This window comes from Helianthus annuus, chromosome 16 (genome assembly GCF_002127325.2).
Source record: "Helianthus annuus cultivar XRQ/B chromosome 16, HanXRQr2.0-SUNRISE, whole genome shotgun sequence".
NCBI lineage: Eukaryota > Viridiplantae > Streptophyta > Magnoliopsida > Asterales > Asteraceae > Helianthus > Helianthus annuus.
This window is the reverse complement of record NC_035448.2, coordinates 198,570,782-198,587,153: the sequence shown is the minus strand read 5'-3', so window position 1 is coordinate 198,587,153 and position 16,372 is coordinate 198,570,782. Positions and strand designations below refer to the sequence as shown.

Below are 16,372 nucleotides of genomic sequence, written 5' to 3'. Positions count from 1 at the left end.
TTTGTCTACCGCATATCATCTACAAACAAGCTGACAAATGGAGAATGCGAATCGCGGTATTAAACGAATCTTAGAGAAAACAGTGAGTAAGAATAGGAAAGATTGGTCCGACAAGCTAGACGATGCATTGTGGGCGTTTAGAACCGCCTACAAGACACCCTTAGGAACCACACCTTTCATGATCGTCTAAGGAAAAGCTTGTCACCTTCCCGTACAGTTAGAGCATAGAGCGCTTTGGGCATTGAAATCCGTTAATTTAGACATGACCGAAGCCGCTAGGAAGCGATTCTTTCAAATTCATGAGTTAGAGGAACTTAGGGATATGGCGTATGCTCGATCTTTGGGAATCAAAGAGAAAACGAAATTGTTACATGATAGAAGGTTGAGAAAAGTGAAGGAGTTTAGCAAAGGCGACAAAGTGCTTCTTTATAATTCAAGGTTGAAGCTTTTTGCGGGTAAGTTGAAATCAAAGTGGTCGGGACCTTATATGGTTCATTACGTGTTTCCGCATGGAGCGGTGGAGATCATGGATGAGACGGATGGCCGTAGTTGGACGGTGAACGACCATCGTTTGAAACACTACATTGGAGGAGCGATAAACAAGGACGGGAGGGAAGAAACTCCTCTCGAAATCCCACCAAAAGCCGCCAACTAGTGATTTGGGTGAAAACTCAAGTGTATATTTTGTACCGTTTGTATCTTCGTTTATTTTTCGTAATTTTTAGTAGCTAACGGTCGTTTTTGTTAGTGTGTCGGTTCTTTGTTTGTGTCTTGAGTCGTTTGCAGGAATGCATCACCGAGGATTTGAAGGAATTTGCGAGAGAAATAAGGTTTCAGGTAAGTTTTACACTTAGAAAAATTTTAAGGTTGAACTTTGATGGGTTTGGGAAAAACATAAAAATTTTTCTAAGGCAAGGCAGCAAGAATTTCAAACCTTCTGCTGAAAATGCTTCCTGGCGGGCCGCCACCTATTGACAAAGCTTTGGCCACCCGCCAGAGCGTAACCAGGGATTCGTGTTTATTGTTTTTACGTGCTAGCGGGCCGCCACAAAGTTAACATATGTCTCGCGGCCGCCAGCACGAAACGTAATTTTTTTCGGAAACTTTTCATCCGGTGGCGCCCCGCCACCCACCACGTCCTCTTGTAGCGGCCCGCCAGGCACCGTGTCTGATGTCACAAATAAATAATATCCCAAATACACATTATAGTACCCTAATTCCCCTTTCCCCTCACGCCGATAACTTCTAACCTCCACCTTCCATCACCTTTTAACCTTCTCACTGCCGATAACCTTCTATTTCACCCACCACCACACTTAACTTTCATCCCCTTCACCACCGATAAACCCCTTCTACCTCCACTGAGACATCACCGAAACCCCCCATTCACCTACTACCCCACTGCTGTAACCCCTCATATCCACGTTCACCTAAACCTTATCCCCAAATGTCTAATTTCCCTGACCTAACACCCACTATCCACCGCCGATAAACCCTCCAATCTCCATTACCACCTGCAAACTCATCACCGTTACATCGATAACCCCCTTTCTATCCACCATACACCACCGTAACCCCTTCTCCCTTACCATTCCATCACCATCGACTTCTATTGTGGAGTCCAAACACAACCCGAAAACCTTTCAATCTCTTCTTATTTCTCTCAAATCCAAGGTATGTCTCTTGTGACTTTTGTATTTTGAGTCTTATATTTTAGTTTTTATTTAGTCAGTGATAATTTTAAGGTTAGGTTTTCGTTGAGTCTAGTGTTTCAGTTCATGTTAGTGTTAGAATAAGATTGCGGCATGGTATTCGATTGGGTATTTTGTGATATATGCAAGTTGCGGGTTGGACCCGTTTGGGGTTTTGAGTACAATGTTCATCATATCGTGGGTTAAGGTTAGCCAACATTGAGTGTGGGGATTCGATTGGGTGAATTTTTGACATAAAAATCAGATTTAGTCACTGTGTTGACCCGTTTCGCTAATGCAATATACAAGTTTTTCAACTTTACATCGGTTAACGCTCAATGTTGGGTTGTATTGTGGTTTGGTTTCGGGATGTTGATGATTGTCGGGTTGGTTATGGGGTTTGATTTGCTGAATTTAGCAATTGGTTTGTATTACATTGAAGCGTATGATTCCAAACTTGTATTATTAAACCGAAACTTTTGCAAAGAATGAAACCTCCTTTAACTAGGCGGAATTTTTCAATGCTAAAATTTGTTCTAAACTACTACGTGGCTGATTTTAACCAAGTTTGGAAGTCGATATCGGTTTGTTAGGCACTTGGGTTTACTTGAGGGCAAGTAATGTGCCGGGAGGAGGTATAGTTTGTAATTTGTGTAGTTTGCGTCTACGTTAGATCGAGTCTAGTTTAATGGTTAGTTTAGGGTCTTTGGTGTCGGTTTAATTGTGTTTGAGTCATCTTAGTGTCTTAGTGCGTATTTTGCTCACTTGATTTGTGATACCACTCGCCCGTACTCAATCTCCATTCGGGCGAGGTTCGGTTTATGCTTAAAAAGAGATTTGCAAAACGTCATTTTAACGTCACTTTGTTTTTAAACTACGGCCGCGAACGTAATGCTATACGGCCGTTGTTCTTGTATATATTAAAAAATTTTCAAAAATACAAAAAAATGAAAAAATTAAAAAATACCAAAAATAGTTCGTGACTAATATTCTGCTTTTCTTTGTCCTGTCATACTTGAATTGTTTTGCAGAATGCCAGGTGCAGGAATTTCAAGTCGGGCCAGTAGGAAACGAGGCACAGATACTCGCCCAAGAGGGGCCCAGTGAGTAGGGAGCTCGAGCCGGTCCAGCAGGTTGAACCGGAACCAGTACGAGTGGTGCAACAGTCAGATTATAGCAGAGTTATTGAGTATACGGGGTCGGGACATCCGCATGGTCCACGTCAAAGGATCTTGGATAGCCCTCTTTTACAGTTTGAGCAGAATTCGGAGGAGTCGCGGAGGTTAGGTGCGTTGTTTACGGCAGAGCTGCTGCCGTATAGGAGGATTGATTGGGAGGTGTTGGATCGTTTAGGGGCAAGGGCCCGGGTGGAACAGTTGTTAGGACCGAAATTCAGGAAAGTTTTGGGTTGTGATGCGCGACAGTACAAGGAAATCACAATGGAGTTTCACTCGACTTTTGACTATAAGCAAGGACGTTTTAATGAAAAAGGTGCAATATTCTTTGCCTTGGGTAGGAAATAATATGAGATGACAGTCCCTGAGTTTGCAGTGGCAACTCAGTTTTATACGGAAGAAGAGGTTAGGGCTCCCGAATTTATTAATAGTTTGCAGGGGGTGTTTAAGAAGCAGTGTGGGTTTTGTGTTCTGGCGAGTGAGTTAGCGAGGTTTTGGAGCACCATATCGAGGGTGCCATATGCTATAGGGGCAGTTGCTAGTGATATTACTGATCCAGTTCTTCGTTATATCCACAAAATTCTAGCATCAACTCTGGTTGGTAGAGGAGAGGGAGACAACAAGGTTAATCAGGTAAGCTTATTTTGTCTGATGTGTATGGTTGAGGAGAGGCCTGCCAATTTAGCTACCGTGTTTGCTTTGTCTATGAAGAGGTTATGGAGGGGTGGTGCTGGAGCCCGTATTTACTGTGCGCCGTTGATTACTTGGTTGGCCGAGAGTTTAGGTGTGTTTGAGAGGTACCCGGCTGATAGGATGAAGAAGGTCCCTGACCCTTGTTTTATGAGTGTCCAGGATTTGCAGTCTGCTGCGATTATAGCTCGTACTGATCCGATTACTTGGGAGCCGATACGAGAGGGTCCAAAGGTTTAGCCTCCGCCTGGTTCAGGTGCTGCGGAGGCTATGCAGGGTGCGGTTCCTACCCGTTATCAGAGGCCTCATATTCCCTGTATTCGTCAGGATATTCTTGCTAGGCAGTACCCGTTAGCGCAGCCACGACCCGATCCACTTACCTTGGATTCATTATATGATTCTATGCAGGCGGGTTTCGGTGACTTGCGTATGTATGTTGATGATCAGATCAGTGGGCTTAGGCAGGAGGTGTTAGCAGAGGTTGTGGCAGGTCAGAGGCGATTGGAGGACGGTATGCGAGTCATTATGCAGAGTCTTCATGCACAACCACCGCTTTCTTGGCAGCAGACTGAGGCAGGGCCCAGTGGGACACAGGCGGGTGACGAGGTGTTGGATGATGCGGAGTAGAGCTAGGATGCAGCGAGGATGACAACTTATATCTTTTGTTTATTTTTATCTTTATGTTGTTTTTAATCCTCGTCTATTGGTTTGTACTTAAATACGTTAAACAGGTTGGTTGGGATTTTGGGGATGGTTGACGTTTGGTTGTTGGATTTTTGCACTAACACTTAGTATCTTATATATTATCTTTTGTTAGTGTTTGGTGTTTGCTTGATTAGGTTGGTATTAGTAGCCGCTTTCGTTACCGTGTCCGAGGTTAGGAGTTGTTTGCTGAGCGCGTATCGAATTGGAGGGCTTATATGGAAACGACAGGCACTTTGACAGTCTCACATATTCAGCTAAGTCGTTTCCCTTTTTGTTGTTGTATATTTTTATTTATTTCGTTTTTTTATTTTTTTAGGTAGTTGTTGAGTCGTATTATCGTTCTTGCATTAGGGACAATGCAATCTCTAAGTGTGGGGATAGGATACATGTAAATAATCGAGTCTTATTTAGGAAAAGCACAAAAAAATTAAAAATTATAAAAATTGAAAAATCCAAAAAAATTGAAAAATCAGAAAATGTCCTTCGATATGAGAAGTTTGCATTTTTAAACGGAAAATGATAGAAAAGATGAATTTTTGCTCGGGTTGGAATAATAATAATATGAGATTATATTAAATCGAGCTTGCGTCTAGTTAGGGATATGTGGATAGGCCCGGGTTTGGTTTTAGGTCCCTTTGAGCTAATATACCTTAATTGTCGGTCTGCTAGAGGGTTTTCGCCTGGGAAGTATGGGAAATTGAAACTGCCAATAAGAGTATAAGGGGCACCGTTATAAGTTAAAACCGTTAGAGTTTGTGATCATGCAAAAATAGAAAAGAAAGAAAAATAGAAAAAAAATGAGCTAGAAACTGAATGAAAGTAGCGCATTTCTATGTAGTCTGGTTTGGGGATAGTGACTTCACAACCGGATTACCGCTAGGGTGTGTGAAATCGACTGTGCAAAGAAAAGAAAAAAAAAGTACCGAAACTTAAGTAATCTGGGTTGGGGATAGCGACTCTACAGCCGGATTGCCTCTTGGTTAGGGAAAGCATCGTCTACGCTCATAAAAGAAAAAAAAAAGAAAAGCAATGAAAAAAATGAAAAAAGAAAAAAAGTGGATTGTAAACTCTCTTGGTTTTGACATAAGACAGTTGGGAATTGGTCCAGTGATCGTTCCTTTAGTTCTATACGCTTGAGGCGGGAGTAGGTGGACTGTAGATTTTAGCGTGAGACCCTAGGTAGACTAACCGCACTTAAATTAAGTTCACATGATAAGGGCTTAGGATCGGACTTGGGTTTAAGGGGACAAGTATATTCGCAATCGCAGCTAACCCAAGCCTTGGTTTTAATAAGATAAAAATAATTTTCGACCCGAGTGATTATTTGTCTCTGATTCCGTTGCATAATTCTTTTTCGAGGACGAAAAAAGAGTAAGTGTGGGGAAACCTTAACTCTTTAGGGTGAAATTGCGCAATAACCCCTAGAAGTAATTGGTAATAATTTGCTGAGTCCTAGTGTTCTACTAGTCCTAATACCTGGAAAGTGAGGGGCTATTGGTAGGTCTTACCCGGGGAATTGCTTTAGATAGTCCTTGGAAAAGGTCATGTCTTGGTTTACCTGTCGGTTTTATTAGTCTATCAAGTCAAATTGATTACTTCAAACTACCCTAGATATATGATTGGAAAAGAGTAGGTCAACAATAGGGTACTTACACAATAATTAGACAATTGGGAAGGCGTCTAATAACCGGTAGGATTAACGGCCTAGGTAGTTCCACAGGTTTCTCCTTGAGAAGGGTCGAGGGGCTTAGTTGGTTCTTAATAGGTTTAGTATCACATGATCCCGGTTCCATAATTCATGCAGTTAACTTAATCGGTAATCTCTTAAGAATGATCCATGATTCTTGTCTAGGTGGTCTCGTTCTCATATAAGGAAAGTCATCAGTCTTAATTCGTTTTTAGTCCAGTTTTAGTTAATTTAGTAGTTTAATATAGATTTCCTAGATTTTCCGTAACCCCCCCCCCCAAAAAAAAACAACAAATAAACAAGTTAAGTCGTGTCTGTCAGCGTCTGTTAGAGTCTAGTTTGCGTGATACATAGAGTCTCGTGGTTCGATATCCGGACTTCCTAGGGTTATACTACATTGATCGGTACACTTGCCAATTGTGTGGTTTTAGGTCGAGTCTAGAATTAAAGCTTTGTAGTGTCTAGTTTAGAGAGTCTAATATAGTTAATTTTTTATAGTCTGTTTAGCACACATCAAACATACGTAGTTCTACCCAAGGAGAATACGTAGAATTTATAGTGGCATCCTACCCAAGGAGGATGGCCGTACATATCCTACCCAAGGAGGATATGTAGATTCTGTTTTAGTTTATTAACCCATTCCCAACCATTGGGAATCCCATGCCTTGTAGAAAGTGTGAACTCACCTCGGTTTGCTCGGTTTGTTAAGTTACTTTACCAGTTCCCAGTTGGTCAACCTAACCCTTCTGTGATTGCCAAAGGTTAATCAGTTTTGTTTACATGAATCATGTATCCCACATTCACATTATACAAGTAGCGTTCCCATATTCTCACATCATTATACAAGTTGTAACGAGAGTTCACGTAAAAATACAATCATAATGGGTATTACCTCAGTGATCACCAAAAGCACTTAGCAGTTAATCAACTCATTCATATTTAGGGTGACATCATCAACAGTAAGTCACAAAACCAGTTTCTAACATTTATGCAGTATACGTAAACATATGGATCCACTGTTCATGATAAGCCTCACGGCGAAACATATACTCGGCGAAACCCCCATGCGACGAAACTTATCATGTTTCGTCGAGTTAACAAGCGACGAAACCCATCATGTTTCGTCCTCAACAGATTTCCGTCGGGTGTGACTCTCGTCGTCAATGTAACAGTTAAGGACACAATTACAACCCTAATCATCATCAGTCATTCTTCCCAAACTCATCAATCATATAGTTATTTCTCAATTACAGTAGCCATCTATTGTTATTTAACATCATTCCGATAACATCACAGCTTTCAACATCTAGCATGAACCCTAGATTACGTGTACATCAAACCAATCCACATTACATATCACGAAATCGGACGTCATTAGTATGTTCACATGCTTTCGAGCCCTGATCACATCAATAACATTCAAGATCATGCATTCAACTATATCAATCCTAGTTCCGCATAAAGTTAATCCATCCCTTCGATTCATGCACAAACTGATAATTAGAATCCCTAAATCAACATCATGTTTCGCATAAAGTTATGTAACCGATTAATCATGCATAACGAAATCAAGAACATCATACTCATATATTTAGGATTGAAATCAAACTAAACGTGGAATCACTAACCGCACTACTTAATTCGAACAAGAACGAGAAAGGGATATAGCTTCGAATGGGAAGAGAGCTGCCGTCGGCTGGGGAAGGAGGGCTAGGGTTTGTTGAACGATCATCTTATGCCATCGTTCAACCCTACTAACATAAATTAAGCGTAGATGCATTGGGCCCTTATTGGGCTTCGGAACATGCTAGGCCGACGAAACCCCGCGTTTCGTCATGTGGGTTATGACGAATCTCCCAGTTTCGTCGGGTGTGGGTTATGGCGAAACCCCTAGTTTCGCCGGGTGAAGGTTTTGGCTAAAATTTTATGTTTCGTCATATTTATAAAATAATAATAATCATAATCATCATACGTCAGACGGTTCACATTTTATCATATAACACAATCAACCATATGTCAAACATATATCCAACAAGAACAATTACAAAGCAACAAATTATGCAAACATAGTTGTGAACAAATAACATAAACAATTAACGTGCAATTAATGCGAAGACGGAATCTTGAAAGCTCGAGTTGTCACATTATCCCCAACTTGAAAGAAATTTCGTCCCGAAATTTAGCATGCGGTTACTAAGGAAGCTAGTTAAGTTGCGTGGTTTACTAGTTTTCCTAGGGTGTCACAGCTTGCCCCAAGGATTGCTATCCACTACCAGAAATTGACCTCAAAGTTGACTCCCTCACCGGCTACCCTTTCAAGTGTTTTCTTGATGCCTACAAAGGGTACCATCAAATACTCATGAAAGAAGAAGATGAGGAGAAGACAACGTTCCACACTGATAAAGGGATCTTTTGTTACCAAAAGATGCCTTTTGGTCTCAAGAACGCTGGAGCAACCTACCAACGTCTAGTGGACAAAGCCTTTGCAAGCCAAATTGGTAAAAACATGGAAGCATATGTCGATGACTTGGTGATCAAAAGCAAGACGGAATATCAAATGCTCGATGACATTCAAGAAACTTTCAAGAACCTAAGAAAGGTTAACATGAAGCTCAACCTTGAAAAATGTTCATTTGGGTTTGAGGAAGGCAAGTTCTTGGGTCATATTGTTGGGAAACAAAGCATCAAGGCCAACCCAAACAAGGTGAAAGTTGTTCTTGAAACCAAACCACCAAAAACCAAGAAGGAGGTTGAAAGCCTGAATGGGAAGCTTGCAGCCTTGAAGCATTTTACCTCAAAGTTAGCAGAAAGGTCTCTTCCCTTTTTCAAAACGCTCAAAGGTTGCACTGATAAGAAGGACTTCAAATGGACTGAAGAGGCCGATGAAGCCTTTAACCAAATGAAGCAACACCTAGCTTCCCTACCTGGCATGGCAGCTCCAGAAACGGGCGAATTGATCTCAGTCTACCTGTCAGTTGTCGAAGAAGCAATAAGCGTGGTCCTCACCATTGAACGAGAAAAAATCCAGGTACCCGTTTATTTCTTCAGCAAAACTCTAAAATTGGCTGAAACCAAATATCCTCCTCTAGAAAAACTTGCCCTAGCCCTAGTCCAAACAGCTAGAAGGCTTCGAAGGTATTTCCAAGCACACCCTATACAAGTGGTCACCGACCAACCTATCAGGAGTGTGCTTGAAAAACCAGAAAACTCGGGATGATTAGCCAAATGGGCCATAGAACTAGGTGAGCATAACATCGCCTATGTCCCAAGGAAAGCTATCAAGGCCCAAGTCTTGGCTGATTTCATTATAGAAGTCGCTAAGCAAACCGTCACTGAGGTAAACACTGCAACCTCTGAACCCTCTGACCTTGAAGCCTGGAAGCTTTTTACCGATGGGGCTTCAAGCGTTGAAGGGTCAGGGGCTGGACTCATTTTGATCAACCCAGAAGGGTTGGAATTCACGTATGCTCTCCGTTTTGACTTTCAGACCACCAATAACGAGACTGAATACGAGGCACTGATCGCCGGTTTAAGGCTGGCCAAAGAGATGAAGGTCTAGAAACTTGAAGTGTTCACAGATTCATTACTGGTCTCAATCCAAGTAAACGATAGCTATGTTGCCAAAGAGCCCAACATGAAAAGATACAAAGAAAAATCCAAGGAGCTAATGAATACCTTCCAAACATGCCACATCAAGCAAATTCCCAGGTCCCAAAACAAAAAGGCTGATGCCTTAAGTAAGTTAGCATCTCTCACTTTTGCTCACCTCACCAAGAAGGTACTAGTAGAAGTGTTGAAGGCTCCATCAATCGATGAATTGGAAGTTCAAGACGTAGTCACCGAGGAAGATCCAAATTGGATGAATCCCATCAAAAAGTTCCTAAAAAATGGTGAACTACCCAATGATCAAGTAGAAGCTGAAAGGGTTAAAATCAAGGCAAGGCAGTATGTACTACAAGGAGAAACCCTTTACAAAAAGGGTTACCTTGCCCCTTTGCTAAGATGTGTTGGTCCTGAGCAAAGTCAGTATTTGATCAAAGAGATTCACCAAGGCATATGCGGAGCTCATTTTGGAGTTAGGTGGGTGGTTGCAAAACTCATGAACCTTGGGTATTACTGGCCCTCAATGCATCGTGATACTGCTGAGCAATTAAGAAAATGTGATGCTTGCCAGATCCATGCACCAATCCCAAAAAGTCCTAAGCATGACCTTGTCCCAATAACCTCGGCATAGCCATTCCATAAATGGGGAATGGACATTGTTGGTCCATTTCCCCCAAGCAAAGGAGGAGTAAAATTCTTGCTGGTGGCAATAGATTACTTCACCAAGTGGCCCGAGGTTAAACCACTTGCAAAGATCACGGGCAAACAGGTCATCGACTTTGTTTGGGAGAACATTATTTGCCGTTATGGATTGCCGGGAGTACTCATCACTGATAACGGGAAGCAATTTGCCGAGAAGCCTTTCAGCATTTGGTGTAAAGAGTACAGGATCAATCTGGTCTTCAGCTCAGTGGCTTACCCGCAACCAAATGGTCAGGTTGAAAGAACAAATCGAAGCATAGTGGAAGGTATCAAAACAAGATTGGGAAGGTACGAAAGTAACTGGCTTGATGAATTGCCTAGTGTTCTATGGGCCATAAGAACAACTGAAAAAACAAGCCATAAGAGAACACCCTATAGCTTGGTATTTGGGTCCGAGGCCGTGATCCCAGCCGAGGTAGGAGTTGTAACACAACAAATTGTCAACATGGATCCCGAAACAAACCAGAAAGAGACCATGTTGAACTTACAACTCCTAGAAGAAGCACGGAACCAAGCCGCAATCCAAGAAGCCAAGTACAAGCAACGAATGGAAGCCTATTACAACAAGAGAGTCAAGAATGAACGTTTCAAGCTAGGAGACCTGGTCCTTAGAAACACTGAAGCTAGCAAGAAAGAGAATCAGGGAAAGCTTGGCCCAAAATGGGAGGGCCCATACACCATCCTTGAAGCATATAAGGGTGGATCCTACAAATTAGCAGAATCAGAAGGTAAAAGGCTTCCAAGGCACTGGAATGGAAAAACCTTGAAAAGGTTTCATGTCTAAACGGGAAAGATTGGTTTGTATTTCACAATGTTGCATTTCAAGAGTTGAACTATGAAAACCTTTTGTAAAAATGTCTCTTGAATGAATGAAGATGTTTTATCAAATTTGTCTTTCTATCCTAAAATCAGGTTGAGAACCTAGCAAGAAACTCCATGGCAAGGGCCATGTAAGGGGTTGAGCTCCCAGGCCACATCGCTCAATAGGTTCAAGGGTTGAATGGACCTATATAAGGGGAGAGTTCCTAAATCAATACAACTCCATGAGACTTATTATCAATAGCAAAGAGGTCTCATAGACGGGTTTGAACAGCCTACATCAAATGTTCCTCAAGCCTTAGAAAAATAGTAAACAAACAGGCTTACAAAACCAAATAAAATGATAAAAAGGATAGGTGCTATGTCTTCTTGTTAAAAATACCAAGGCAAAGTGTCTGCAGCACTGAACCCTTTAAGGCATAAAAAAACATAGAGACAACACAAACTCGACAAAGACAAAGCAAAAAAGAAAAGCAGAATAAGCTTAAGGAACAATGCAACAACTCGAATAAAGTTATCAAAACTTAAAGATGCAAACCAAGCAAAGTCACAAACCCAAAAAGCCTTCAAAGCTTCAAGCCTCCGAAGTGACAACTCGAAACCTCAATGGTTTCAACCTACCTACAGACAGCTAAAAAGCTTAAAAGCTTAAAACCAATCGACCTGCCTTAAAAAATAGGCACAGGTATAAAAACACAACGCAGAAAATAGCTAAGCATAATATCATAACCAAGAAAGCCCCGAAAGACTTTCAACCATTCAAATATAAGTTAAAACAAGCCCTAGTGGCTTGAAAGTTAAGATATTGTTCAAATGACCACGCGGGCCTAACACAACCAACAGGAACCTTAAGGGTTCCTAAAAACCTAATATTGTTTAAGGTTAACATCACAAACCATAAATTGTTTTTGAATGCTAAGAAAGCTACGAATATCCGTTAAGCATCGGCAGAAGGCTTGGAAACCCCGGAACCTTCGCCCTTAGCCTTCTTTGCTTTCTTCAGCTTCTTCGCTTTTGCACCACCATCACCACCTACTGCTGAAGCCTCCAAGCTTGCATCCTTCGAAGAATTTGATCCGCCTGAAAGGGTGTCATCACTATCCCCAGACTAGGATCTCTTCCTCGAAACAGAATCCAAGACTTCAGAGCATACTTTTTCATTAAGGCCTTCCGGTTTCAAATCCTGCAAAACAGTAAGAGGCTTACCAAAACAAGCAGAAACTTGATGGATATAAGGATAGGTCAGCATCTCCATCTGTTCAACGGAGCCCTTGAAAACATCGGAAGCCTCAGGACGAAAAAAAAGGAGACTTCTCCAAAGGATGTCCAGACTCATGAAGCTTATACCCAGCAATGAGGCCTTGATGTTTCCCCAAGTTAAGTAATTTTGTGTAAACTTCGCCAAGTGCGGAATTAAACTCCTTGGAGTGGAGAAGGTAGGTAACAACCTGTTGAAAGCCTTGCTCAATCAACCATTGGTTATCACCGGTGGTTCGAGCAACCGCAGCCTTCAAACCTTCCTTCTCTGCATCAAAAGCCCTTTGTTGAACAAACAAAGTTTCCCTGTCTGCCTTTAGCTTCTCACGATCGGCCTCAAAGCTTTTCTAAAATCACTCATCTCAATCTCATGCTGCTTAGATAAATCATCAACCTTTTTTGACCATGCTTCTTCCTTCTCAGCAAACCCAGCTATCTCCTTCTTCATCGCGGCGATTGAAGCTTTCATTTTTTTCCTTTTTCTTGGAAGCTTCTTCATATTCCTGTATCCCTTTAGGAAAACGAGTGACACCTTCAGCCAAAAAGGCAGAAAGGTTGCAAGAACTGAGCATCATCCTAGAAATAAGATGGTTAGCTTCCATCTCAGATATGGCGCTTTGAACGCCGGGAGGAGCAAAATGAGCCAGGGCTTCAGCACAAACCATCGGATCTTTAAAATTATCACCAACCTTAACCCCCCAGTTAGGCACATAAATGTCTTGACCCTCTGAACCTTCGAAGCTCTCAACGCTTTTGGCTGACGAACCTTGAATAACAGGAGTGGTACCTTTCTTAATCAATTTCTTCTTCTTGCTTGAAACAATCAACTCCTTCTCCTTACCCTTGCCAACATCCATAGCTTGATCCATTGATACCTCAATATCATCACTAACGTCGATAGGCTCCGAACCAGAAGGCTGATCAACACCTTTCATATGGCGTTGGGAACGACGAGTGGAACCCTTGGAAGCAGTTGCCTTGGTAAAGCCTTTGACATTCGGAACATTCACATACCCGGAACCCTCAAACCTATAATCAGAACCCTTAACAATCGCATTCTCGCTAGGAGTAGCAGCAACATCAGAGGTATCATCGCTTTTGATAAAATCAAGAGCAGACATAACTGCAACACAAATAAAAAGCACATAAGCAAACAAAGAAAAAGAAGCAAAAAAACAAGAAAAGAATAAATGCATACCCTTCCCATCTCTAATAAGCACCGGATCCCGGTTGGCCTTTTCCCACAGTTTACTTATACCCAACAACACCAACAAATGCTCAGGGAAGGGACGAAGCCTCGAAAGGCACTCCCTAAGAGTTTCTAAAAAACGAGTGTTTATGTCAGAAGCAGAAGGCTCCGGTTCGTTCAGAACGGCATCCGGGTGTCTCCAAACAAGTTTGAACGGAACAATCTCCTCTGACACCCAGAAAAACCGGTCCTTCCAGACCCCAAGTGTAGAAACCATGGACGAAATTAAACAAGTATCAACTTGAGTGGTCTCAAAGGTGAACCAATCACCATTCTTAGCAAGCCGGAGAAAGCGACAGAAAGACAACAGAGATGGGTCATACCCGGTGGCCCGACACAAAATTTCAAAATGTAAAACCCTAGCCATACCAAGGGGTGAATCTGACCAAAAGACACTCGATAATAATCCAAAATATTCAAAACAAAGTTCGAAAAAGGGTAGCGAAGGTTGGAGAACTCAAAATGACGACAATATAAGGCAATCATACCAGGAGGACATTCATTGATAGATTTATCACAAGCCGGTGCAACCGGTCTATACTTCGTCCCTATACCCCATTCCATACAAAACAAATCGACTTCCTCTTGAGTCAGTCGAGAAAATGATTTTGCCATATCCTTACGAGCACCCATGATATGAACAATTAACAAAGAAATAAGCAAAGCGGAACTGGCCTGATATGAAAAAGAGGGAAAACTTGAGAGAAAAAGGAGCAAGTAATGATCTTCTAATAAAAATATGCAAATAAACGAGATAAAGGATAATTATTAAAAGGCAGAATTAATAACCGTCGCCTGACAAACTGCCACAGGTCTTGTCAACCGTCTTGTCAAAATTCCGAAATTCAAAAACCCCAACCATTTCCAACCTTCAAACCTTCGAACCTCCGAAGCCTTTGGGCAGTAAAATACACGTATAAAAGTCAGACGTCTTTGACCTCATTTCCCAAAAACCTCTGACTTGGGGGGCTGATGACGGGGGTAGCCCAAGGCAAAATAAAATGACTAAAATACATGGGTGCCTAAAGGTTTAAATGGTTCAAAGGCTGAAAAGCTGAGGAGATGAAGTAAAGCAATGTGAGAACAGTAAATGGTCACATCTCCACCAACTCGCCAGCCGCAAAAGCAATGCAGGTCCATAGAGCACACTCTATTATCCAGGGGTCAAAAGGCTTTAACCCCCGAAAGGGTAAGCCCCTCACTGCAAGCAAGGTCGCTAGTCAAATGCATCCCTCTTTGGGAGGTGTCTTCTCCTATATATTTGACACTTCATTTACTAAGAAACACATTCCCTGACCAGCCCTGATTCTCGATATCTCTGGTCATTCACTTCAAGTACTTACTTCTCGCAAGATACTTCTTTTCACATCCAACACACTCATTCTGTTTGCTCCTTCATCCGAACCGAATCTGAACACATTTCAGAGGAGGATCCATAGCAAACATCAATAACAAAACTAGTGAACCTCCTTCCACGTCTTGCAAACGTGGGGGGACCTCACGACCTGCGTTAGGCAAAGTTGAACCTTTAAACCATTTTGCCTAACCGGCCCAGCTAATATCCTTGGTCTATTATTTGTTGCATCAACACATATAAAGTAAAATGTTTCGCCAACAATCAATATTCAAATTATACTTTAATAACAATACAATTGACACATTTTCTAAAACGTTTTATGATATATCATCTATAGGTTATAGCGAGGTAAATACAGAAAAACAATTTTTAGTGTGAAGCGGAGAAGATACTTCTTGTATTTGCTAGAGAACAAAGGGATAGAAATTAACAAACTAAAAACACACACGGCTCTTAGAGGGATTTCTTAAATTTAAACCAGGGCAGAAGATAAATTTAGAATTATTGATGTAAATTAAAGTAGGAATAAAATTTTTTCGGTAGAAAATACACATGCCTAACAATAAAAAATAAAGAGATAATCACGAAGACTCATATATTCACCACTATTTTGCAAATACACACATTGGCTTTTACTAATTTTAAAATATATATTCAAACCAATTAATAAGAAAAATAAGACCGCCTCATCCGCTTTGTCCATCGGCTAAGGCTTTAAAGAGTTATTGGTACCAGCAATTGAATTAGAGTGCCCATGGCATTATAGCCTAGTGGCATCTTGGGGGTGAGATAAGGCTTATGACCATTAGGTCATGAGTTCGAGTCTCACAAGGGGGGTTTTTCCCAGATTTCTTGGGTTTCCTCCTGAATTGGTGTTTAGGCATTATAGTCTAGTGGAGATGGATATGATCGGGTGGTTCCACTGGTGGCACGATGATACTCCAGTGGTCCGTTAGTGATCCAAATTTGCCGTTCAAAAAAAATTGAATTAGAGTGGAATAGAGAACACGTTTTAATTTACGTTTATGAGTAACACGTTGCAATTTACGTTTATGGGTAACACCCATAAATACAAACTATATTTCGAATGAGCCACCCGCATTATTAATTTTCCACCACTATTAAACATTGTTAGGAAATCATCTTTCATCCGAAGTTCACATCCAAATTCGGTCGCTTGACCCAAACTCATCACGCTATTCTGCAAATCTATCATATAATAAATATCGGTTAAAAGCTTTTGTTCACATGTTTTACCTTCAAATAAAATTGATCCTTTTCTTTTAATTGCCACACGTGAACCGTCACCAAACTTCACAATACCAGTTATCCGCTCGTTTAACTCTGCAAAATAACTTGGTTACCCGTCATGTTGTTGTTTGCTCCGTTATCAAGGTACCAAGCATCTTTTTCGCTAGAATCGGCTTCATATTTCTT

At 41.4% G+C, this 16,372-nt stretch overlaps 1 protein-coding gene across 1 annotated transcript; it reads left to right on the top strand.

Moving 5' to 3' along the window:
• Positions 1 to 262: 262 nt before the first annotated feature.
• LOC110920348 lies at positions 263 to 655 on the top strand. The gene has a single exon (XM_022164562.1). It carries the CDS (start codon positions 263 to 265, stop codon positions 653 to 655), a length of 393 nt encoding a protein of 130 aa, XP_022020254.1.
• The last annotated feature ends 15,717 nt before the right edge of the window (positions 656 to 16,372 follow it).

What these genes read in the sequence shown, in the direction of transcription:
- LOC110920348 (XM_022164562.1), top strand. Translation starts at nt 263, where the DNA reads ATGACCGAAGCCGCTAGGAAGCGATTCTTTCAAATTCATGAGTTAGAG.